The sequence below is a fragment of the Pongo abelii genome, chromosome 13 (assembly GCF_028885655.2).
Source record: "Pongo abelii isolate AG06213 chromosome 13, NHGRI_mPonAbe1-v2.0_pri, whole genome shotgun sequence".
NCBI lineage: Eukaryota > Metazoa > Chordata > Mammalia > Primates > Hominidae > Pongo > Pongo abelii.
In genome coordinates this window covers 83,894,831-83,920,822 of record NC_071998.2, presented here as the reverse complement: position 1 = coordinate 83,920,822, position 25,992 = coordinate 83,894,831, and the positions used below count along the sequence as shown (strand labels likewise).

Below are 25,992 nucleotides of genomic sequence, written 5' to 3'. Positions count from 1 at the left end.
GCCTTCCAAAGTGCTGGAATTACAGGCGTGAGCCACCGCGCCTGGCCGTAGAGTGATTCTTTTTTTTTTGAGACGGAGTCTCACTCTGTTGCCCAGGCTGGAGTGCAGTGGCACGATCTTGGCTCACTGCAACCTCTGCCTCCTAGGTTCAAGTGATTCTTCTGCCTCAGCCTCCCAAGTAGCTGGGACTACAGGCATACACCACTACGCCCAGCTAATTTTTGTACTTTTAGTAGAGACGGGGTTTCACCATATTGGCTAGGCTGGTCTCGAACTCCTGACCTCGTGATCTGCCCACCTCGGCCTCCGAAAGTGCTGGGATAACAGGAGTGAGCCACTGCGCCCGGCCCGTAGAGTGATTCTTTTACTCTCCACAGATGCCCAGTGAGACAGGCTCTGTCGGGGCTCCCATTTTATAGATGGGGAAACTAAGGCATAGAGTGCTAAATAAGTCCCAAGGACACAGATCTATTATAGCAAGGGGCGGGGCTGTCCAGCTGACCCCCCTGGGGATGGGGTTGGAAGGAGGTGTAAAAGAGTCACTCGTGGAGCCCCCTGAAGGATGGGGGTGAAGGGGCTGGCCCAAAAGGGCCCCTGGCCCTCACTCTTGCTGCACCACCCTGCCGGTTGCCGCCGGAGCCCCACACTCACCACTTTCCGAATGGCGGCATTGGAGTGGTTGGCGGCTGTGGAGATGAGCTCCAAGGACCCTGCAGGAGGAAGACTGGGTTCAGCCTGGGGCCACGGTGGCTCTGTTTTTGCTTGCCTGAGGGGCTCCAGGGCAGCTGCCTCCAGAGAGAGGATCTGTCTCTGCTCTCGGCCTTTCCCAGGGTGCCTGGGCTACTCTAGAGGACTGGCCCAGAGGAAGGCGGTGACCCTGCCTCAGACCCTCCAGACACATCCCTTCTGGGGCCAATACCAGGCAGGGGGCTCCCACGATTCTGCACAGACGCCTGTCCGGGTTGCCTGCCAGCCACACCAGTTGCTGCCCTTGGACCAGGAGCAGCCCCCACCAGCCCCATGAGGCCCATTCCTGAACAGGGCCAGCATTTAGTAGCACCTTCCCCAGACCAATGTCCACCCGCATACTTCAAGCAGGGGAGATTTTTCTCTGCCCTCAAAGACACTAAGTCCCTTCCTGGGCTGCTAGGGGGCTCACTCGTTCTCTCTCTTTCTCTCTCTCTGCCCCTCCTTTCTCTGTCTCTGTGTGTCTCTCTCTCCTCCCCTCCTCTGTCTGTTTCTCCCTCCCTCTCCCTCTCCCTGACGTCTCCCTATCTCTCTCTCTGTCTCCATCTCTCTCCCTCCCCGTCTCTGTCTCTTTCCCTCTGGTCTCTCTGTTTCTCTCTCCCGTACCCCCGTGACCCCATGACTCTCTCTCCCCCCCTCCCCACCCCCAGAGTTCTTGACAGGTGCCCCTGCACCCTCCTGGGAGCCCTTGGCCCCAGCTCACTCTCCGCATCCTTCCGGTCTGGGGCGTCCTGCGGGAGCCTCTTCAGATAGTCCTTGAGCAGCAGCTCGTACCGGGGGACCCTCTGCACGGGCTCCAGCATGTGGTGCTGCAGCGTCAGGTTCCCGCATACCTCCTGCTTCTGTGGGGACAGAGGGAGCATTGGGCACCCCAAGGACGCGTGTGTGGATGCCAGCCCCACCCCGGCTTCTGGCCACCACAGCCCCAGGAAGCTGCCCGGAACTGACTGTCCTTCAAGACATGGCTGGCACAGACCACACTTTACAATGGGGGAAACTGAGGCTCAGAGAGACTGACCAATGGAGCAAGAACTGGAACCCCAGGCAGGCTGGCCCTTGGCCCAGAGCTGGCTCTCTTACATGCATCCTCGGTGGTGAAAATAAATGCCTGGACAGGACTGTCTCCTCCCGTCAAGAGTGGCTTCTCCCCACTCTCACCCATCCGTGGGCCTAAGCAGGACTCCCTCGACCCCTCTGCTGAGAAATCAGGCAGAGCTTCGCCCAACCATCCCCACTGGGAATCAGGCCAGGGCTTGTCCTTATGACTAGAAGCAGCTTGGGGAGTTCTTCTGCAGATTGCTCTCGATGTAAATGCACCAGTGTTCCAATCGGGTGCTGAGACCCTCGCGCTCCACCCGTGCCCAGCTCTGCTCACCGGCTCCCTGTGCCTCCCCTCGCACCCTGCAGCACCTCCTCGCTGCCATGTCTCCATCTGGCATCTGAACCCCAGACACGTGCGCTGAATGCTGCCCACCTGTCACCTCTGTGCTCCCCAGTCGGGTCCTCCTGCCCGGGCCACGTTGCCTCTGCCTCCCCTGACGATGCCCACTGGGCAGCCTGTGAGGGCCTGCTGACTTTGTCGTCCTGCCCACCAGCTTCCCCACCCACCTGCCAGCAACTCGAGGGCCTCAACCACCCTCATCTGGCTCAGGGCCCAGAACAGAACGGCTTCCAGCTCAAATGAGCTCAAAAATGCCTGGGATACAACAGGGTGAGAGAAACCCAAGTCGACAATCTTCATAAAAACAACTGTTTCTGTCAAGATATTCACATAATCTCCAAGTATCTCCCTACAAGAAACTTTTTTTTTTTTGAGACGGAGTCTCGCTCTGTTGCCTGGGCTGGAGTGCAATGGCACGATCTCGGCTCACTGCAACCTCCGCCTCCCAGGTTCAAGCGATTCTCCTGCCTCAGCCTCCTAAGTAACTGGGATTACAGGTGCACACCACCACACCTGGCTAATTTTTGTATTTTTAGTAGAGATGGGGTTTCACTATATTGGTCAGGCTGGTCTCGAACTCCTGACCTTGTGATCTGCCTACCTCGGCCTCCCAAAGTGCTGGGATTACAGGCGTGAGCCATCGCGCCCGGCTGAAACTTTTTTTTTTTTTTTTTTGATGGAGTCTTGCTCTGTCGCCCAGCCTGGAGTATAGTGGAGTGATCTTGGCTCACTACAGCCTCCGCCTCCCCAGCTCAAGCAATTCTGTCTCAGCCTCCCAAGTAGCTGGGATTACAGGTATGAGTGCGCCACCACACCCAGCTAATTTTTGTAGTTTTAGTAGAGATAGGGTTTCACTATGTTGCCCAGGCTGGTCTCGAACTTCTGACCTCAGGTGATCCGCCCACCTGGGCCTCCCAAAGTGCTGGGATTACAGGCGTGAGCTACCAAGCGCGGCCAAGAAACTTATTAATAGGGGAAGAAACCCAGCTTCACCTGAAGAGTCCTGACAGACACGCCCTTTATCAAGTGAATATCCCCAGGATTAGGATGCAGAGACTGCGTCACTGGGCAGGACGCAGGGAGAAGAGCACAGCCTCACTCCAGGAAAAGGCACAGCCTCAATCAAACTGTGGACAAACAGCAGAAAAACCCAAGCAGGCAGTCTACAAGTAACTAGGCTGCACCCCTCAAAAAGACAAGGACAGAGGCCTGTTCCAGACCCAAGAGAACAAATACAATAATGAGCGCAATGTGTGGCCCTGGGTTGGGTTATGGATCAGAAAACAAGAACGTTATTGGGACAATCGGTGACATCTGAGTGTGGGCTGCGGAGTAGATAGCACCAGGACGTCAGTGTAAAATCCCCAATTTTGATCACTGTGCTAGGAGTATGCAAGAGAATATCCTTGTTCACATATTTAGTGATAAAGGGTTACGGTGTCTGCAACTTAGTTTCAAAACGCTCAAAAGTCATCATCATCTGTATGAGTTTAGAGAGAATAATAAAGTAAGCCAGACAAAATGTTAATAATGCATAACAATTTGTCATTTTTGCAACTTTCCCATTAAGGTTTAAAGTTATTTCAAAATAAAAGTTTAACGTTTAAAATATGCTTTGAATTAAAGGAAGGAAACCTGCAAAAGGCCATGGGCAACTTGACTGTCACGCGATCCTGTTTTGTCCACACCAGGGCTTCTCAGCCTGGGCACTATGGACATTCGGGTTGGAGAATTCTCTGCGGTGGGCCATCCGGTCTGCTGCAACGTGTTTTGCAGCATCCCCGGACCCCACCCACCAGATGCTGGGTGTACCCAATGTCTGCAGATATGGCCTGGGATCCCCGGGGGGCAAAGTCACCTTCAGGGAATGGCTGGATGGTACTGAGTCCAGGTGGAGAGCCCTCCCCACAGCCTGCCTGGCCCTGTGCCCAATCTGCCTAGGATGAGGGGATGCGCAGACCAGTGGCTGGCCTGCAACCGGGACCGTGTCTGCCTCGAGTGTCCCCAGGCAGACGTCATCCAGGACATGGCAGGCGTGATCTCAGCTCACTGCCACCTCTGCCTCTCGGTTCAAGCAATTCTCCTGAATCAGCCTTCATTTCAGAGTAGCTGGGACTATAGGCATGCCACGCCCAGCTAATTTTTGTATTTTTAGTAAAGATGGGGTTATATAGTCTTGGGTAGTGGGAAATGCATTTAAAAATAAGCTTTACATTTTAAGAAGTGGTGAGTGGAGGTACTTAAAAATAAAAAATTCTGGGCCAGGCGCGGTGGCTCACGCCTGTAATCCTAGCACTTTGGGAGGCCGAGGCGGGTGGATCACAAGGTCAGGAGATCAAGACATCCTGGCTAACACGGTGAAACCCCGTCTCTACTAAAAATATAAAAAATTAGCTGGGCGTGGTGGCGGGTGCCTGTAGTCCCAGCTACTCAGGAGGCTGAGGCAGGAGAATGGCGTGAATCTGGGAGGCGGAGCTTACAGTGAACTGAGATTGTGCCACTGCACTCCAGCCTGGGCTACAGAGCGAGACTCCGTCTCAAAAAAAATTAAAAAATAAATGAATAAAAATAAAAAATAAAAAATTCTGTATGGCAAACAACACCACAAAGTTAAAAGATCAGGCTGGGTATGGTGGCTCACGCCTGTAATCCCAGCACTTTGAGAGGACAAGGAGGGCGGATCATGAGGTCAGGAGATTAAGACCATCCTGGCTAACACAGTGAAACCCCATCTCTCCTAAAAATACAAAAAAATTAGCTGGGCGTGGTGGTGGGTGCCTGTATTCCCAGCTGCTCGGGAGGCTGAGGCAGGAGAATGGCGTGAACCCTGGAGGCAGAGGTTGCAGTGAGCCGAGATTGTGTCACCACACTCCAGCCTGGGAGACAGAGTGAGACTCTGTCTCAAAAATAAAATAAAAAAATAAAAGATCAATGGGGGAAAATAATCTGTGACATGCATGACAGAAAGCAGTTGATGTTCTTAGCATATAAAAGCCTTGTGAATCAAGAAGAAAGAGACCAGCCCTATAGGAGACAAGAGCAGCCAGGGCTGTGAGGAGGCTGTTAGCAGAAAGCGAAAAACAAAAAAGCAATGTAACATTTAAACAAAAATGCCTGCACTAGATATCGAGGGACACTGTGCCATCAAGAGACTGTCCTTTGAATTCAGGTTCCATCAGATAATAGCTCGTGATGCTGTAGCTTGCACAGCCTCTTGAGCCATGATTTTCCAATGGGAATGCTGATTCATCTCTGGGAGTTATTGTAAGGCTCAAAGCATCAACAGAGCATCTGGGCACATCCTATAATTTTCCTAATTTTCTCTATGTTCCAAAATTCCAGTAATGTCATATGTTACTTTTTGGAGTAAAATATACATATATATGTTTTTAAAAAATAAAACACTGGGCTCTGTGCATCTTGAGAATATCCGTGTCCACACTCCCACTGCCCGCCTTACCTGGATGCTGTGGACGACGTCTTTAAACAGTGGGGAGCGCTGGGTCCACGTGCTCACCAGCCCTACGGCTCGGTCAAAGTTCTTGACGTACTCGCCGTACATCTTCAGGAATGGGGCCAGCTTCTGCAGGATGTCCCCGAGCCGTGGGTTTGTGTCCCTTTGCGGAGAAATGAATCATCAGAGAAATAGCTGGGTGCAATGGGGGCTCTGAGGTTAGTGGACATGAACTCCACCAGGGGAGTGTGGGGTGGAGGCCAGCTCGGTGTGATGGTGAGCAAACTGTTCACCCTCTCTGAGCCTTAGCTTCCTCCCCTATGTCATGTAGAGTAGAAAATAGTTAACTGGGCACTTAAATGAAAGATGCCTGTAAAACAGTTAAAAGTGCAAGCTGCAAGCTTAGAACCAGTGACCCAGACACAGGAGATAACAGTAGTAGCAGAATCGCTTGAATGATGAACCACAGTTATCAAAGAGAACCAACAAAATACCATTATGCTCCTTTTAAATGGGCAAAGATTAGAAACAACGGTTCTATCCAATGCTGGCGAAGTCCTGGGGAAAGTAGCTCTTTGTAGTACTGATAATGAAAAAAGCTGCTTTGGACAGGGATTTGCAAATAATTTTCAAGAAACAGAAAAATATACTAATCGTCTTTGACCTTAGGACTGTTTCAAAAAGAAAGAAAAAAGCCACAGGCACAAAGCCATCACTAAGGCGTGACTGTGAACTGCACTCATACATTTAATTAAAGGTCCAGGCCGGGTGCGGTGGCTCATGCCTGTAATCCAGCACTTTGGGAGGCTGAGGTGGGCGGATCACGAGGTCAGGAGATGGAGACCATCCTGGCCAACACGGTGAAACCCCGTCTCTACTAAAAAAAAAAATACAAATAATTAGACGGGCGTGGTGGCGGGCGCCTGTAGTCCCAGCTACTTGGGAGGCTGAGGCAGGGGAATGGCGTGAACCCAGGAGGCAGAGCTTGCAGTGAGCCGAGAGCGCGCCACTGCACTCCAGCCTGGGCGACAGAGTGAGACTCTGTTTCAAAAAAAAAAAAAAAGTCCAAAGGGCAGAGTGGCTAAGTCATTGGACCCCTGTGCTGTTATAAAAGTTGCAGAGGAGGTCACACATGCACTCATGAGTTAGCAGTCTCCAGGGCCTTGCAGGAGAAAACCTGTCTCTACCAAGCATGGATTTTTGTCAGCCAGAAGGCTGCATCCAGTCCTGACTGCCTCGGGGACACAATGTAACCTGTTTGGCAGCTGGACCATGTCCTTGTACAGATTTATAAATTGACACAGCCCTCCCTGAGCAACAGGTGAAAGGACTCCCCCCGGCCTCCCATTCCAGTCAAGCCTCTGTGGTCTCCTGGGTTGCAGCTTGGAGAATGGGCTTGTGGAACACAGAAGGGCCAGGCTCCTGATGCAGAGGGAAGCTGGGCCTGCGAAGGATGCAGGCAGCAGAGACCCTAAGTCAAACAGCAGCGGCACCCAGAATGAGGGGAAACACAACATGCAACGTGGGGAACTGATGAGTCTGGGGGCTAGCCTGGGATGTTTCATGAATTGTGACTTGCACTGAGCTGTCCCTCTGCTAATGAACAGAAGCAGCAGTGAGACAGAGGGACAGGCCACAGGGACAGCAGGAGGAGGATCTGAGGTCCACTGTTGAGAGGGAAAAACAGCATTTTTAAAACAAAGATGGAGTATAAGCTAGGAGGGAAAAGAAAACCAACTAGCACTATCCACTGTGTGGTGTTTCCAGATGTCAAACCTCATTTTAGTTTCAGAGCCCCAAGTGGGGCGTTAAAAGCCCTTCATTCCGCATCATCTGCTTTCTCAGGAACTAAGCCTTGGAGACTGTAAGTGGCCAGTCAAGGTCACCAACCAGGAAGGGGTGGAGTCTGGATCGGACCCAGGACCATGCAGAGAAGGGAGGCGCCCAGCCACCATGAGACAGTTCCCCAGCACTTGCCTGGCTCTCAGGCACATGAACCCAGGTCTAGAGACCACTTGAGGGGCCCCATGGGCATCCGCAGATGGTACTCACCACTCCTCCGTGATCCGCGTCTTCAGCTCCGGCAGCAGGAACTGCCCGTGGAAGCGGTGGATGGAGGAGATGTTAGAGAATATGCCCATGATGACTTCTGGAGGGATCCCCACATCCGTCAGCCTGGTGCAGAAAACCTGAGCATAGAAAAGCCCACGTGTGGCCAGTGAGCCTCTTCTTCCACTGAGCACAGTTGCCGCCCTGCTTCGGCCACTGGTGAGGGCGCTTGGGAAGGGCCGCTGCTGCCACGTTGTGTTTTCTTAATGAATTTCAGAATTATTGTCCTCCCTTTTCATCGAACTGGTTCAGACAACCTCATGGTCTTAATGCAAGCTCACTTATGACTTACGGATGTGGGTGAGGCAGGGACAGTCCCCTGAGGACAGGGAATGACATCTTTCCTCAGCCACCTCTCATGCAAAATGGAAGGTTCAGACTTCCTTTTCTTTCTCGTGAGGTAAAAACAGCAGCAGCACCATCTGTCAAAACCCCAGCTTCCATGGGTGCTTTATTTCCTGTGCTCATAAACCCCACGTTGTCATGTGGATAGAGATGAGTGGCAAACCCTGTCCCAAGTACTTATGCAGAAAAACATCCAGAAGCCATTTACATGCTCAGATCATGCAGCTGCCAAGAAGAAATGTCCCACAGGTGACTTGGCAAAGCCTTTTCCTCAGAGCTACAAGCACTGAAAACAAAAAATAAGTTTCTAGGACGGGCGTTGTGGCTCACACCTGTAATCCCAGGACTTTGGGAGGCTGAGGCTCGTGGATCACCTGAGGTCAGGAGTTCAAGACCAGCCTGACAAATATGGTGAAACCCTGTCTCTACTATAAATACAAAAATTAGCTGGGCGTGGTGGCGTGTGCCTGTAGTCCCAGCTACTCAGGAGGCTGAGATAGGAGAATTGCTTGAACCCGAGAGGCGGAGGTTGCAGTGAGCTAAGATCGCGCCACTGCACTCCAGCCTGGGTGACAGAGTGAGACTTTGTCTCAAAAAAAAAAAAAAAGTTTGTAGACCAGACTTAAATTTGTCTGAGTTTTAGTATTTAAGTCATTCATACTGCACCTATAATGCCCAGCCAATGCTAAGAGATACTGAAACTGCCCCCAAGCCATGTGGGCTACCTGGTCCAGCAGGTGCAGCCGCTTCACATAGGTCTCCTCGGTGTGCAGGAGCTCCTGGGCAATGTGGAGAAGCTTCTGGGGGCCAGAGTGCTGTGGAGAGAAGAGATGCAGCTCACCTGGGGAAGATGAGCCTTGGGGAATCGGCACCTAACGGGCTGCCACTGTGTGCAGGAGAACAAGGGGCCACGGGGGTGGCAGGAGGGGCCACTGTGGTGGCGATGTGGTGCTCAGTTCTCGTAGATGGGCCTTTGACTACAGAGCAGTTGCAGCGACCACGTCAAAATATATTGCACAGTGATGTCAGCAAGATGATGGACTAAACAGCTCTCAGCCCTCCTTCTGCTCAGAGACATAAGGTTAACAACAATATATGGGCCAGAACACCTGTGTGAGAATTCCAGAGACCAGCTGAGAAGCTACAGCACCCAAGCCATTATAAAGCCAAGAAAAGATTTCAGTAAAAGGTGTAGGGAAATTGGTGATGTTTGGCAGGCTTGTCTTAGTCCATTTTACCTGCTCTACATGCGTACCACCATGTCCAGCTAGTTTTTTTCTATTTTCGTTTTGTAGAGATGAGGTTTTGCCATGTTGCCCAGGCTGGTTTTGAACTCCTGGACTCAACCTATCTGTCCGCCTCAGCCTCCCAAAGTGCTGGGATTACAAGTGTGAGCCACCGTGCCTGGCCTCCTCCTGTTTTTGACATCGGGCAGGCTAACAAACCTCTGTAAGTTTCAGTGACCCCAAATGCAAAACAGCAGCGTCACCACCTAGTACCTACATCACAGGGATGTTATGAGGATTGAGTGGAACAACACATATGAAACACTTCATGCGGGACAGGGCACAGAGTATGAGCTAATCAAAGCTGGAAATCATCACTATGGAAATTTTCACTGAAAATGCCTGAGACTGGGTAATTTCTAAACAAAAGAAGTTTATTTCTCACACTTCTGAGGGTTGATCTCTGCTTCCAAGATGGTGGCCTGAACACTATCCCCTCACATAGTGGAAGCAGTAGAAGAGAAAAAGGGAGATTAAGGCTGTGTCTTCACATGGTGGAAGAGCAGAGAGCAAACCCATGAACTTTCTCTTTTATAAAGGCCCTAATGCTATTCATGATGGCTCTGACCTCATTACTTAATCACCTCCTGAAGGCCCTATTGTGGCAGTCCAGTTCTCCCTGACAATCACATAGACAGGACTGCATGACAGTCACACAGACAGATTTCCACAGCATGGCCTTAACATGGAGCAAGTAGTTAAACCTAGGGAAATCAGTGCCCAGACATCAAAGCTAGAAATAAAACACAGTCAGTAGGAGCCTTGCATAAGCTTCTCCCTAACCTGGAGCAAGTCAAAATAATGGAGGCAGTCTTACATTCCTAGTGCCAGGACCCGTCTTGGGTCAACGGAATCTGAGACAAGTCAAGGTAACAGAGACAGCTGTTTAAATAGATTCATTGGAGAGTCTAAGGCGGCTCTCCAGACCAAGCTGTAAAGAAGATAAGATAGAAATAATCACTCCAGTACCACAGTAGACAGGCCTTGAAGGTACTGGGGCTCTTTTAATCAGACTTAGCAAGCATTTTTTGCCTCTGACCTTCTAGATGAAACAAAATTAGCTACAAAGAAACAGAAAAATGTAGCCCAATCAAAGGAAAAAAATAAAATACTTCAAAACTGATCTTAAGGAAACACAGATCTATGAGCTGCTTGAGAAAAAAACATAGAAATAGTTGTCATAAAGATGCTCAATGAGATAAAAGAGAACAGATAGATGACTTTAAAAAAAATCAGGAAATGATGCATGAACAAAGTGAGAATATCAACAAAGAGATAGAAACTATTAAAAAGGACAAACCAGACATTCTGGAGCTGAAATACACTTTAATTGAACCGACAAATTTTTAAGAGGGGTTTGACAGCAGACTTGATCAGGCAGAAGAAAAACTCGGCAAACTTGAAGAGAGGTCATTTGAAATCATAGAGTCAGATAAGAAAAAAAAAAGAAAGAAGAGCAAGGAGAGCCTGAGGGATGTATGGGCCACTATCAAGTAGATCAATATACGCACTTGTAAGTTCCAAAGGAGAAGAGAGAGAAGGGGGCAAAGAGTTTATTTACAGAAATAATGGCTGAAAATTTCCCAAATTTGAGGAAAGCAATGGACTTAAAAATTCAAGACTCTCAAAGATCTCCAACTGGGGTAAATCAACAGAGAACCATACCAAGACACATTATAATTATATAACTGTCTAAAGTCAAATACAAAGAAAATCTTGAAAGCAGTGAGAGAAAAATAATTTGTCTCATGTAAGGGGTCTTCCATAAGATTATGAGAGGATTTGTCAGTGGTAACTTTGCAAACCAGAAGGCAGAGGGAGGATACATTCAAAGTGCTGAAAGAAAAAAAACTGTCAACAAAGAATATTGTATTTGATAAAACTGTTCTTCAAAAATGGAGAAATAAACACTTTTCCAGTTAAACAAAAGCTGAGGGAGTTCTTTGCCATTAAATGTGCTCTAAAATAAAAAAGATTAAGTAGTACTTTATGTTGAAACAAAAGGATGGTAAAAAGCAACACAAAACCACAGGATAATATAAGGTTCTTCAGTAAAGGTGAACACATGGATAAATACAATAATTTGTACTATTATCCTTTTGGTGCATAGAATTCAAATCACAAAAACATTTAAACATTTAAATCTATATGAATAAATAAAGATGAATTCATGACATCAATCAGAGCAGGGAGAGGGAGGTGGAATTGTAAAAGAGTAGAGTTTTTGCATGTGATTGAAGTTGTTATTAGTTTAAAATAGAATGCTATAACTTTAAAATGTTTTATGTAATTGCAATGGTAAGCACAAATAAAATATCTATAGAAAAAAGAGGAAATGAGAAAGAAATAAAAGCATATCACTACAAAAATAAAATCAATGAAACACAAAGAAAGATAGTAAGAGAGTAAAGGAGGGACACAAAAAACCTATAAGACATCCAGAAAACAACCAAATGGCAGTAGTAGGTCCTTTCCTATCAGTAACTACTTTAAATGTAAATGGATTAAACTTCCCAATCAAAAGACATATTGGCAGCCAGGCGTGGTGGCTCACACCTGTAATCCCAGCACTTTGAGAGGACAAGGCGGGGGGATCATGAAGTCAGGAGTTTGAAACAAGCCTGACCAACATGGTGAAACCCCATCTCTACTAAAAATAGAAAAATTAGCTGGGCGTGGTGGTGGGCACCTGTAATCCCAGCTACTCAGGAGGCTGAGGCAAGAGAATCGCTTGAACCCGGGAGGCGGAGGTTACAGTGAGCTGAGATTGTGCCACTGCACTCCAGACTGGGAAACAGAGCGAGACTCTGTCTTTAAAAAAAAAAAAAGAGGTTCCAAGATGGCTGAATAGGAAAAGCTCCAGTCTGCAGCTCCCAGCATAAGCAACGCATTAGACGGGTGATTTCTGCATTTCCGATTGAGGTACCGGGTTGATCTCACTGGGGCTTGTCAGACAGTGGGTGCAGCCCATGGAGCAGGGTGGGGCATTGCCACACCCGGGAAGCACAAGGGGTTGGGGAATTCCCTTTCCTAGCAAAGGGAAGCTGTGACAGACAGTACCTGGAAAATCGAGACACTCCCACCCTAATACTGTGCTTTTCCAATGGCCTTAGTAAACGGCACACCAGGAGATTATATCCTGCGCCTGGCTCAGAGGGTCCCATGCCCACGGAGCCTCGCTCACTGCTTGCACAGCAGTCTGAGATCGAACTGCAAGGCAGCAGCAAGGCTGGGGGAGGGGCGTCCACCATTGCTGAGGCTTGAGTAGGTAAACATAGCGGCCGGGAAACTCGAACTGGGTGGAGCCCACCACAGCTCAAGGAAGCCTGCCTGCCTCTGTAGACTCCACCTCTGAGGGTAGGGCATAGCTGAAGAAAAGGCAGCAGAAACTTCTGCAGACTTAAACATCCCTGTCTGACAGCTTTAAAGAGAGTAGTGCTTCTCCCAGCACAGAGTTTGAGATCTGAGAACGGACAGACTGCCTCCTCAAGTGGGTCCCTGACCCCCGAGTAGCTTAACTGGGAGACACTTCCCAGTAGGGGCCGACTGACACCTCATACAGCCAGGTGCCCCTCTGAGACAAAGCTTCCAGAAGAAGGATCAGACAGTAACATTTGCTGTTCTGCAACATTTGCTGTTCTGCAGCCTCCACTTGTGATACCCAGGCAAACAGGGAGTGGACCTCCAGCAAACTCCAACAGACCTGCAGCTGGGGGTCCTGACTGTTAGAAAGAAAACTAACAAACAGAAAGGACATCCACACCAAAACCCCATCTGTACGTCACCATCATCAAAGACCAAAGGTAGATAAAACCACAAAGATGGGGAGAAACCAGAGCAGAAAAGCTGAAAATTCTAAAAATCAGAGCACCTCTTCTCCTCCAAAGGAATGCAGCTCCTTGCCAGCAACGGAACAAAGCTGGAAGGAGAGTGACTTTGGCGAGTTGACAAAAGTAAGCTTCAGACGATTGATAATAACAAACTTCTCCAAGCTAAAGGAGGATGTTTGAACCCATCACAAAGAAGCTAAAAACCTTGAAAAAAGGTTAGATGAATGGCTAACTAAAATAACCAGTGTAGAGAAGTCCTTAAATGACCTGATGGAGCCGAAAACCATGGCAGGAGAACTATCTGATACATGCACAAGCTTCAGTAGCCGATTTGATCAAGTGGAAGAAAGGGTATCAGTGATTGAATATCAAATGAATGAAATGAAGTGAGAAGAGGAGTTTAGAGAAAAAAGAGTAAAAAGAAACAAACAAAGCCTCCAAGAAATATGAAACTGTGTGAAAATACCAAACCTGTGTCTGATTGGTGTACCTGAAATTGACGGGGAGAATGGAACCAAGTTGGAAAACACTCTGCAGGATATTATCCAGGAGAACTTCCCCAACCTAGTGAGGCAGGCCAACATTCAAATTCAGGAAATACAGAGAACGCCACAAAGATACTCCTCGAGAAGAGCAACCACAAGACACATAATTGTCAGATTCACCAAAGTTGAAATGAAGGAAAAAATGTTAAGGGCAGCCAGAGAGAAAGGTTGGGTTATCCACAAAGGGAAGCCCATCAGACTAACAGCGGATCTCTTGGCAGAAACTCTACAAGCCAGAAGAGAGTGGGGGCCAATATTCAACATTCTTAAAGAAAAGTATTTTCAATCCAGAATTTCATATCCAGCCAAACAAAGCTTCACAAGTGAAGGAGAAATAAAATCCTTTACAGACAAACAAATGCTGAGAGGTTTTGTCACTACCAGGCCTGCCTTACAAGAGGTCCTGAAGGAAGCACTAAATACAGAAAGGAACAACCAGTACCAGCCACTGTAAAAATGTGCCAAATTGTAAACACCATCAATGCTAGGAAGAAACTGCATCAACTAATGAGCACAATAACCAGCTAACATCGTAATGACAGGATCAAATTCACACATAACAATATTAACCTTAAATGTAAATGGGCTAAATGCTCCAATTAAAAGACACAGACTGGCAAATTGGATAAAAAGTCAAGACTCATCAGTGTGCCGTATTCAAGAGACCCATCTCACGTGCAGAGACACACATAGGCTCAAAATAAAGGGATGGAGGAAGATCTATCAAGCAAATGGAAAACAAAAAAAAGCAGGGGTTGCAATCCTAGTCTCTGATAAAACAATCTTTAAACCAACAAAGATCAAAAGAGACAAAGAAGGCCATTGCATAATGGTAAAGGGACCAATTCAACAAGAAGAACTAACTATCCTAAATATATATGCACCCAATACAGGAGCACCCAGATTCATAAAGCAAGTCCTTAGAGACCTACAAAGAGACTTAGACTCCCACACAATAATAATGGGAGACTTTAACACCCCATTGTCAACATTAGACAGATCAACAAGACAGAAAGTTAAAAGGATATCCAGGAATTGAACTCAGCTCTGCACCAAGTGGACCTAATAGACATCTACAGAACTCTACACCCGAAATCAACAGAATATACATTCTTCTCAGCACCACATCACACTTATTCCAAAATAGACCACATAGTTGGAAGTAAAGCACTCTTCAGCAAATGTAAAAGAACCAAAATTATAACAAACTGTCTCTCAGACCACAGTGCAATCAAACTAGAACTCAGGATTAAGAAACTCACTCAAAACCGCTCAACTATATGGAAACTGAACAACCTGCTCCTGAATGACTACTGGGTACATAACAAAATGAAGGCAGAAATAAAGATGTTCTTTGAAACCAATGAGAACAAAGACACAACATACCAGAAGCTCTGGGACACATTTAAAGCAGTGTGTAGAGCGAAATTTATAGCACTAAATGCTCACAAGAGAGAGCAGGAAAGATCTAAAATTGACATCCTAACATCACAATTAAAAGAACTAGAGAAGCAAGAGCAAACACATTCAAAAGCTAGCAGAAGGCAAGAAATAACTAAGATCAGAGCAGAACTGAAGGAGATAGAGACACAAAAAACCCTTCAAAAAAGTTAATGAATCCAGGAGCTGGTTTTTTTAAAAGATCAACAAAATTGATATACCGTTAGCAAGACTAATAAAGAAGAAAAGAGAGAAAAATCAAATGGATGCAATAAAAAATGATAAAGAGGATATCACCACCGATCCCACAGAAATACAAACTACCATCAGCGAACACTATAAACACCTCTATGCAAATAAACTAGAAAATCTATAAGAAATGGATAAATTCCTGGACACATACACCCCCCCAAGACTAAACCAGGAAGAAGTTGAATCCCTGAATAGACCAATAACAGGTTCTGAAATTGAGGCAATAATTAATAGCCTACCAACCAAAAAAAGTCCAGGACCAGAAGGATTCACAGCTGAATTCTACCAGAGGTACAAAGAGGAGCTGGTACCATTCCTTCTGAAACTATTCCAATCAATAGAAAAAGAGGTTATCCTCCCTATTTCATTTTATGAGGCCAACAACATCCTGATACCAAAGCCTGGCAGAGACACAACAAAAAAAAGAGAATTTTAGACCAATATCCCTGATGAACATTGATACAAAAATCCTCAGTAAAATACTGGCAAACCAAATCCAGCAGCACAGCAAAAGGCTTATCCATCACCATCAAGTTGGCCTTATCCCTGGGATGCAAGGCTGGTTCAATATACACAAATCAATAAACGTAATCCATCATATAAACAGAACCAAAGACAAAAACCACATGATTATCTCAATAGATGCAGAAAAGGCCTTCAACAAAATTCAACAGCCCTTCATGCTAAAAACTCTCGATAAACTAGATATTGATGGGACATATCTCAAAATAATAAGAGCTATTTATGACAAACCAACAGCCAATATCATACTGAATGGGCAAAAACTGGAAGCACTCCCTTTGAAAACTGGCACAAGACAGGGATGCCCTCTCTCACTACTCCTATTCAACATAGTGTTGGAAGTTCTGGCCAGGGCAATCAGGCAAGAGAAAGAAATAAAGGGTATTCAATTAGGAAAAGAGGAAGTCAAATTGTCCCTGTTTGCGGATGACATGATTGTATATGTAGAAAACCCCATCATCTCAGCCCAAAATCTCCTTAAGCTGATAAGCAACTTCAGCAAAGTCTCAGGATACAAAATCAATGTGCAAAAATCACAAGCATTCCTTTACACCAATAACAGACAAACAGAGAGCCAAATCATGAGTGAACTCCCATTCACAATTGCTTCAAAGGGAATAAAATACCTAGGAATCCAACTTATAAAGGATGTGAAGGACCTCTTCAGGAGAACTACAAACCACTGCTCAACGAAATAAAAGAGGACACAAACAAATGGAAGAACATTCCATGCTCGTGGATAGGAAGAATCAATATTGTGAAAATGGCCATACTGCCCAAGGTAATTTATAGATTCAATGCCATCCCCATCAAGCTACCAATGACTTTCTTCACAGAATTGGAAAAAACTACTTTAAAGTTCATGTGGAACGAAAAAAGAGCCCTCATTGCCAAGACAATTCTAAGCCAAAAGAACAAAGCTGGAGGCATCATGCTACCTGACTTCAAACTATATTACAAGGCTGCAGTAACCAAAACAGCATGGTACTGGTACCAAAACAGAGATATAGACCAATGCAACAGAATAGAGCCCCCGAAAATAATACCACACATCTACAACAATCTGATCTTTGACAAACCTGACTAAAACAAGCAATGGGGAAGGATTCCCTATTTAATAAATGGTACCGGGAAAACTGGCTAGCCATATGTAGAAAGCTGAAACTGGACCGCTTCCTTACATCTTGTTGCCCGCACCACCATGCCCAGCTAACTTTTTAATTTTTTTGTATAGACAAGGTCTCACTATGTTGCTCAAGCTGGTCTTGAATTCCTTGGCTCAAGCAGTCCTCCCACCTCAGCCTCCCAAAGTTCTGGGATTACAGGTGTGAGCCACTAAACCTAGCTGATGTGATCTTATATATAGAAAGCCTACATTGTATCACAAAACTCTTAGAACTGATCAACAAACTTCATAAAGTTGAAGGGCACAAAATCAATATATGAACAACAGTAGTGTTTCTATACACAAACAACAAACTAGCTGAAAAAGAAATCAAGAAGGCAATCTTATATACAATAACTGCAAAATAAATACCTAGGAATACATTTAATGAAGGAGGTAAAAAATAAAAACCTCTACAAGGTGCGAAAGGAAAAAAAAAAACAACACAGGACCCCAATTCATGATGCCAAAAGAAAAAAATTAAGCTGAAAGCTGAGTCATGCAAGAAACTGCCTTTCCTTTTGTTCCTAAGCAGACAGCTATAGATGAAAGGTTAAATATCTCCACAGGTGGCTGCCCTACGTTTACCTCATCTTATGTAAAGTGCCGATTTACTGAGAACCAGATGAATACATAATTGACTATTCGCCTACTGGCTCCTTTTCTCTTGCAACATGTGGATTAACATACCTTCCCTTTCTCCCCTCCAGCCCACTTTTCCCCTTTAAATACTGAAGCCTTCAAAGTCCTCTTTGGAGAAAGGCACAGGCCACAGACAGTTTTTCTGTGATTCCATGTTTATTTCTTCCAAGCATGACCTCAGCCTTGGCAAAATAAACTTCTAAATTGGTTGAAACCAGTCTCAGATACTTTTTGGTTTACAAAAGAAAACTAAAAAACACTGATGAGGCCAGGTGTGGTGGCTCACGCCTGTAATTCCAGCACTTTGGGAGGCCAAGGTGGGCGGATGAAGAGGTCAGGGGTTGGCCAGGCGAGGTGGATCATGCCTGTAATCCCAGCACTTTGGGAGGCTGAGGCGGGTGGATCTTGAGGTCAGGAGATCAAGACCATCCTGGCTAACATGGTGAAACCCCGTCTCTACTAAAAACACAAAAATTATCCAGGTGTGGTGGCAGGCATCTGTAGTCCCAGCTACTCGGGAGGCTGAGGCAGGAGAATCACTTGAACTTGGGAGGCAGAGGTTGCAGTGAGCCTAGACTGCGCCCTTGCACTCCAGCCTGGGTGACAGAGCAAGACTCCATCTCAAAAACAAAACAAAACAAAAAAACACTGATGAAAGAAATTGAAGTGGATAATGTTTCATGAAAGGGCTGTGCATGCAGAGATCCCTAAATGCTGAAGGAGTTGAGGAACCAAAGAACAAGGCAGACTAATGTAGTTTCTCGGCAGAGGGTGATTTATTGGGGAACTTACAGACAGGAGCATGGTCTTGGGTGGCCACAAAACAGGTAGATCTTCACACTGTCAACCCTCAAATCCAGGACTTATATGCCATAGGGAAAGAGTATACAGTGCTTCAGAAGGAGTGTGTAGAACATTGAAATCAACCCCTCAGGGAAAGGCAAGAATGTTGTATTTATCATAGCCTAAGGGCAGGATTTATGGTAAGTACGTGTTTATGATAACATCAAGGTTGTCATGACCTAAGGTTAAGATTTACAGTAAGTTCTTGCTCTTATATAAGGAACAGTAATAAGATAGAAATCTTAGAGGCATTCCTGGAACTATGATTAATCAGAAGTCAACATGGCAGATTAGTGTAAGGTAGGTAGCCAGGCAGACATGAGCAGGGGAGCAGGGGCCCCGCCACACCAGGAATATCAGGTGATGGTCTTGATAGATGCAGGAGGCAGATAAGAAAGGGTCCCTGGAGAATCTCCAACCTGCCCCACAAGCATTTATGCCAGATGTTTTTGTGTAGGTAAGGGAACCTGTGCAGGGTCTTGCCTGGGCATGCCCACAATGGACTGGAGGCCCACAGGTACTGGGGAAATGGGGTGGAGCTACCAGGAATTCGTGCCTTATGCAGGGGAGAAGCCTGGCTTCTTCAACTAGTGTGTGGTGGCCTGGTATTCAATCTGTGAGGTGGGAGCCTGTTGGCAGGACCCCCTCTTTCTTTGCTGAGAGCTTTGTTTTTGTCTAATAAATCCGCCCTCCTCACCCTTCAATGTGTCCTAATTTTTCCTGGTAATGAGACAAGAACCCGGATTTTAGCTGAACTAAGGAGCAAAAAATCCTGCATTGGTCAGGTGGTTGCTAAACAGCCTCTCTAAAATAATAACTGGTTGCAGCCAGCACCAGGGAAAGGCACTCTCCCAATAGATAGAAAAACCTGAAACAGATAATCAGCTTCCTGATAAGATCTCAAGAGTTGGATAAATGGGCTCATGCATGCGCGCTAAGGGGTGAAATGGTGAAGTGTAATTGGTATATGACCTTCTAGGAACACTTGACAGGTACAGGAAGAACAGCTCAAGTGAGCATGCTCACAACTCCAGTAAACACACTACACATACGGCCCCTCCCAAGTGCTGGTGGGCCACTGGGCATGCAGACAGCCCACCACACGAAAGAATCAGGGGAGAAGAGATGTAACTCCCTGGAAGCATGCCAGTGCAGAATACCCCAAGTCAAAGGTTAAACGGAGCACTTGAATCTCTCAAGTCAGAGAGGAGGGAACTTGGAGTCTGCACTGAGTAGAATTGAGGCACCCATGGCCCTCCTAGACAGGAGGCTCATGAGAGTGGTAGGGCTAAAGCCTAACACCATGCAATGTCTGTTGTTTCCTCTGCCTTTTCTTTCTTTTTTTTTTTTTTTTGAGACAGAGTCTCGCTCTGTCGTCCAGGCTGGAGAGTGCAGTGGTGCTATCTCGGCTCTCTGCAAGCTCCGCCTCCTGGGTTCACACCATCCTTCTGCCTCAGCCCCCCAAGTAGCTGGGATTACAGGCACCCACCACCACGCTTAGCTAATTTTTTGTATTTTTAGTAGAGATGGGGTTTTACCGTGTTAGCCAGGATGGTCTCGATCTCCTGACCTCATGATCCGACCACCTCGGCCTCCCAAAGTGCTGGCATTACAGGCGTGAGCTACTGCACACAGCCTCCTCTGCTTTTTCAACTAAAATTGGTTCTTTTCCAAAAACCCATACTGCCTATTCTCCTGTTTTCTCTGTGTGTATTCTGAAATGGCTTGTGCACTCACTAGACTGTCTACCTCGGAGGCAAGTCTGCCTCTTTGTTTTCACTTTGTATGTCGCTGGACTTCTTAAACACACACTCCCTGTTATTCATGCACTCATGGCTCTTGCTGAATTTGTGTGGCAGCAAAGACACAGGCTCCCTTGGGGATACGCCATGAGATTTATACTTGTTTTTACCCTACCAGCTCGGATGACCTCTTACCCTTCCCCTGACTACTGGCACATGGCCAGGACAGACACTAATTGGAACCCTGGCTCTGCCAGCTCCTTCTGACTTACCATGTGCTTTTCATTCCTGTTATGCCCCAGGGCCAAGTTTTCCAGTGGCTTTTGAAGCAGTTTGTCTGCGGGCACAGGGCCTCACTCTGTGGTCCTTTAAGGATCCTGCCTACTTGCTTTTTTGAGTTAGCACCTTTTTGGGATAAGGGAACATTCTTCCTTTGCCATTGTAAGTTCTTACCCCAAGCCCTAAGTCCTCCAGAGGTTCTTCTTTTATGTCAAGGGGGAAAATAAACATTGCCCTCTCAAATGGAAGGGCTGCTATTTTTGTAAGCATATAAAGGCTTTCCATGAGTATTCCTCTCACCTCCTCCCACTTCCTCCTGTAGGCTCCATTTCTCTAATCACTTCCACACCCCTCTCAACATGCATCAAGACCTTCAAGGTCATATTCAAAGGCAGGGGAGTCAGCCCCCTTGTGGCAGTTAGCTGAAAAACAGGCTTCTCATCTACTTAAAGAACATGAGAAATGGGACTCTGAGAAAAGAGATCATCATTTTGTTGCCAGAATGCTCCGAGCAAGTCACTATAAGGTCATGGAGATAAGGATATAGGCCGGCTGAAGTCCACAGGCACAAGAGACCCATAGGACAGAGATAAAGGCTGACAGATTACCATTAAAACAGAGATGAAGGCAAGGTTAGGGGTACATGGTAAGACTGTTTCATTCCAGAACCCCAGGGATGAGCAGGGGGCCCACTGTTCACTCTGGTATTTCCTCTGTTGTCAAGTGGGTAATTGTGATGAAATGGGACCAAGGTTAAGGGTACACAGTAAGACTGGTTCATTCTGGAACCCTAAGGATGAATGGGGGATGCCCTATTCAAGATAATAGGAAAGTAAGAAGGAACACATTTTACCTTTTTCCTTTTTTTCTCCGCTGTTCTTTCTTCACAGATGGGTAATCACATCTCCATACCACAGGACACACCCTCAGATGTATTCCCAAAAAGTGGGAAAAGTTTGATCCCCCAAACCTTAAAACAGGAAAATGGGCCAGGCGTGGTGGTTCATGCTTGTAATCCCAGCACTTTGGGAGGTCAAGATGGGTGGATCACCTGAGGTGAGGAGTTTGAGACCAGCCTGACCAACGTGGTGAAATCCCATCTCTACTAAATACAAAAAATTAGCCAGGAATGATGGGTGACACCCGTAATCCCAGATACTTGGGAGGCTGAGGCAGGAGAATCACTTGAACTCGGGAGGCAGAGGTTACAGTGAGCTAAGATTGTGCCACTGCACTCCAGCCTGGGCAACAAGAGCAAAACTCTGTCAAAAAACAAACAAATAACAAACAAACAAAAATAGAAAAACTAGGTTTTCTTTGTAATACTGTTTTTCCTCAAAATTAACTGGGAAGAAATAACAAAAGTCATTGTCTCTATGCAGGAAATCCTCAAAGTCACCTCCTCAGTCTTTTATAACTGGGAGTAGAATAAGGAGGACAGGGCTAAGGAAAAGGAGAAATGCAGGGACCAGAGGCAGGCTTAACTACTGGCTGCTCTGGAAGCCCACCAGCCTCCTCCAGGTTGCCCTAAGGACACTCCTCCAGGTAACTGTCATTGGCGCGGGAAGCCAGGCCACTCGAAGGCAAACTGCCCCAGTGGGACAAACGGGAGGAAACCTCACATGGATTTACCCCTCTGCCAAAAGCTTGGCCACTGGAAACGAGACTGCTTTGAAGGCTGAAGGGCCCCCAGGACAGAATCCCAACCCCTGATGGCCTTGAGCTGGAGAGCTCTCTGCTCTAGCTGGCTTCCAAATCAGACATTGGCACTAACAGGACAAAGCCAAGGGTGACTCTGGAGGCAGCAAATAAAATTATAAATTTCCCTTTTGGGTTCAAGAGCTGCCTACTCTGTGCTAATCTCCTCTGAGCAATTCTTCTCCAAATGCAGTCAGGTAATGTGGGCAAATAGCACTCCCTCCCTCCAAAAAAAAAAAAAAAAGATTCACACCCTTTTATATTATTTAAGAGACCAATTACCACATTCCCACCAGTCCCTGGTAGTGTCTAAATACCCGACACCTCTTTGGGGCAAAAATATACTTTCCTAGATGGGTGTTTGCTTAACATTTACCTGACCTCTGAATTCATCTTTATCTCTAAGAGCTCTATTTCTCCTGGGAAAGCCACCTAAATCTTTAACCAATAACTTTAACCTGGACAGTCTAACCTCAGGGATTTAGAAATAGCCCACACTTATTTGGACAAACCCTAGCAAAAATCTAAACAAGGCATCTCTCAAGGAGGGATAACTTCTACAGTATGTAGATAACCTCTTTGTCTGCTCCCCCTTCACAGGACCCATACAGCAACATGTAGTATAAACCATAACTTCCTAACAGAAGGAAAATTAATTTGTCTAATTCAAAAGTTATAAAGGTAAAGGTATTGTTGGTAAGGAAGGTTATAAAGAAAAGTGATTTTGCATGAAAAGGATTTTGTATGGTAAATTCTTGTCCCAAAGTAAAATAACTGGTTGTTTAAAAGGGATGTTTAGGTCAAGTCAGAAAGTCCAAGCATGCCGTAGATGGTCAGTGCAAGTTGTAAAATGCTTTATAAACTGCGATCATGACTCTTAACTGTACAATTTGCCTGCTTTACAGCTAGGTAAGGCCTGGGGACATACAGAGCTAGCTGTATCCCCTCATCTATGCTGGAAAGAGTCAAACCTTATCTGCATTTCTGTTGGATGTCCTAGGCTCCAAACCTAGTGCATAATTAGAATTGCTTACTTACCAGGTTTTTCACCAAAAGTAAAAGTTGCTAAGAGTTAACAGTGTAACGTGTACTTGACACTACTGGAAAAACAGTTTACATGCAAGATGTGTAGGGAAAGCAGAATGTGCTTTTGGTAAAAGATTATAAGAAGGCACGGAAATGTGGATATTTTTGCCTAGTTTAGAGGGTTAAAGGATTGTTTTAAATTATATACGATAAAGATAAAGGTTAAAGCAAGTTGTGGAAGGTTTGTAAAAATTAATCTTGTAAAAGAAATTCTGTATGTGACCATATTGGCTAGAGTTAAAGGAGTATTCAGTTTTTCCATAAATTGAACATTGGAATAAAAGCACAACAGAGTTTTATTAAAGCATTATTCTGCTCCTTATAAATGTGTTATTGGTACATGTTCCAAAATTATGCAAAACTTCTATAATTATGACATAACTTACTATGTTATCACTAATAATGATAATTGTTTTTTGTTTTTTGTTTTTTTTGAGATGGAGTCTCGCTCTGTTGCCCAGGCTGGAGTGCAGTGGCGTGATCTCGGCTCACTGAAAGCTCTGCCTCCCGGGTGCACGCCGTTCTCCTGCCTCAGCCTCCTGAGCAGCTGGGACTACAGGTGCCCGCCACCTCGCCCAGCTAATTTTTTTTTGTATTTTTAGTAGAGACGGGGTTTCACCATATTAGTCAGGATGGTCTCGATCTCCTGACCTCGTGATCTGCCCACTTCAGCCTCCCAAAGTGCTGGGATTACAGGAGTGAGCCACCGTGCCCAGCCAATAATGATAATTGTTATGTTAAATTAGTGTGCCACAGAGATAACAAATTTCTTTTTCAGTTGTGTCTTTGACTGTGGCACCATAAGACTTTTTGTCATCCACAGACAATTGCTGACTTGTTTTAATCCTCTTTAAAAGGTGAATTTTTTTTTTTTAGACAGAGTCTCACTCTGTTGCCCAGGTTGGGGTGCAGTGGTACGATCTCGGCTTACTGCCACCTCTGCCTCCCAGGTTCAAGCAATTCTCCTGCCTCAGCCTCCCAAGTAGCTGGGATTACAGGCAAGCACCACCATGCCCAGCTAATTTTTGTATTTTTAGTAGAGACAGGGTTTGGCCATGTTGGCCAGGCTGGTCTTGAACTCCTGACCTCAGGTGATCCATTTGCCTCAGCCTCCCAAAGTGCTGGGATTACAGACATGAGCCACCATGCCTGGCCAAAAGGTGGTTTTTATAGTCAGCTATAGGACTCTAACAGGTGCTCCTACATGTAGGTTTCTGATAACGTTGGAGATTGTGATATTAGAATAGAGGAAAAACTTTCAGGACTCTTATGGAGAGCTGAAATGTTCATGAATATCAAGCAGAACAGGAGCTAACTGCATGAACAGTGATCTTGCCGTTGCACTCTAGCCTGGGTGACAGAGCAAGACTCTGTCTCCAAAAAAAAAAAATGAACGAATACATTCTTTTTAAAAAGAAAAACCATAGAACTACCATATGATCCAGCAATCACACTACTAGACATTTATCCAAAGGAAGGGAACTCAGTATATTGAAGGGACAGCTGCACCTCCATGTTTATTGCAGAACTATTCACAGCAGCCAGGATATGGAGTCAACCTGGGTGTCCAACAACAGATGAGTGAATAAGGAAAATGTGGTATATATAGGCAATGTCATACTACTGAGTCATGAAAATATGAAATCCTGTCATTTGTGGCAACATGGATGGAACTAGACAACATTTAGTTAAGCAAAATAAGCCAGGAACAGAAAGTTAAACACCACATATTCTCACTCATACGTGGAAGCTAAAAAAAGTTGATCTCACAGAAGTAAAAAGTACAGCAGAGAATACTAGAGACTAGGAAGGGTAGGAGGAAGAGAAGGATAGGGAGAGATTTGTTAAAAGATATAAAATTGCAGATAGATAAAAGGAGTAATTTCCAGTGTTCTATGACACTGTAGGAGGACTATTGTTAACAATCGTATAGTATATAGTTTCAATAGCTAGAAGGAGGGTACTGAGTGTTCCCAACATAAAGAAATGATAAATGTTTGAAATGATGGCTATGTTAATTGCCATGATCTAATCACTATATATTATATGTATCAAAACATCACTATGTAACTCAGGTATATGTACAGCTAGTATGTGTCACTTTAAAAAAAAAGAATCACTGCTGCCAACTGGAAAAAAAATAACTGTTACAAGAAGCAAAGAATGACATTATATAGTGATAAAAAGGTCAAGTCACCAAAAAGATGTAACAGTTATAAATATTTATGCACCAAACCTCAGAGCTCCTAAATATATGAAGGAAACTTTGGCAAAATTGAAGGAAGAAATAGAGAGTGGCAAAATAATATTAGGAGACTTTAATATCCCACTTTCAATAAACCAATAGAATCAACAGACAGAAGATCAATAAGGAAATAGAGAACTTGAGCAACTCTACAGACAGTTGAACCAAACAGACAATTACAGAACACGCTGCCCAAAAACAGCACAATATATGTTCTTCTCAAGTGTACATGAAACATTCTGCAGGATAGACCATATGTTAGGCATAAAACAAGTTTCAACAAACACACAAAGACTGAAATTATACAAACTATCTTTTTCT

At 45.5% G+C, this 25,992-nt stretch overlaps 1 protein-coding gene across 3 annotated transcripts in view; it reads right to left on the bottom strand.

The window, feature by feature from the left end:
- FGD3 (FYVE, RhoGEF and PH domain containing 3) overlaps positions 1-25,992 on the bottom strand; it is an 84,407-nt gene that overhangs the window by 24,534 nt on the left and 33,881 nt on the right. For all 3 annotated transcript variants that reach the window (XM_054519476.2, XM_054519477.2, NM_001133218.3), the window contains 5 exon segments: positions 8,822-8,911; positions 7,695-7,831; positions 5,649-5,805; positions 1,451-1,589; positions 652-710 (listed from right to left, as the gene is read on the bottom strand). In XM_054519476.2, coding sequence (XP_054375451.2) covers positions 652-710; positions 1,451-1,589; positions 5,649-5,805; positions 7,695-7,831; positions 8,822-8,911 — 582 coding nt within the window.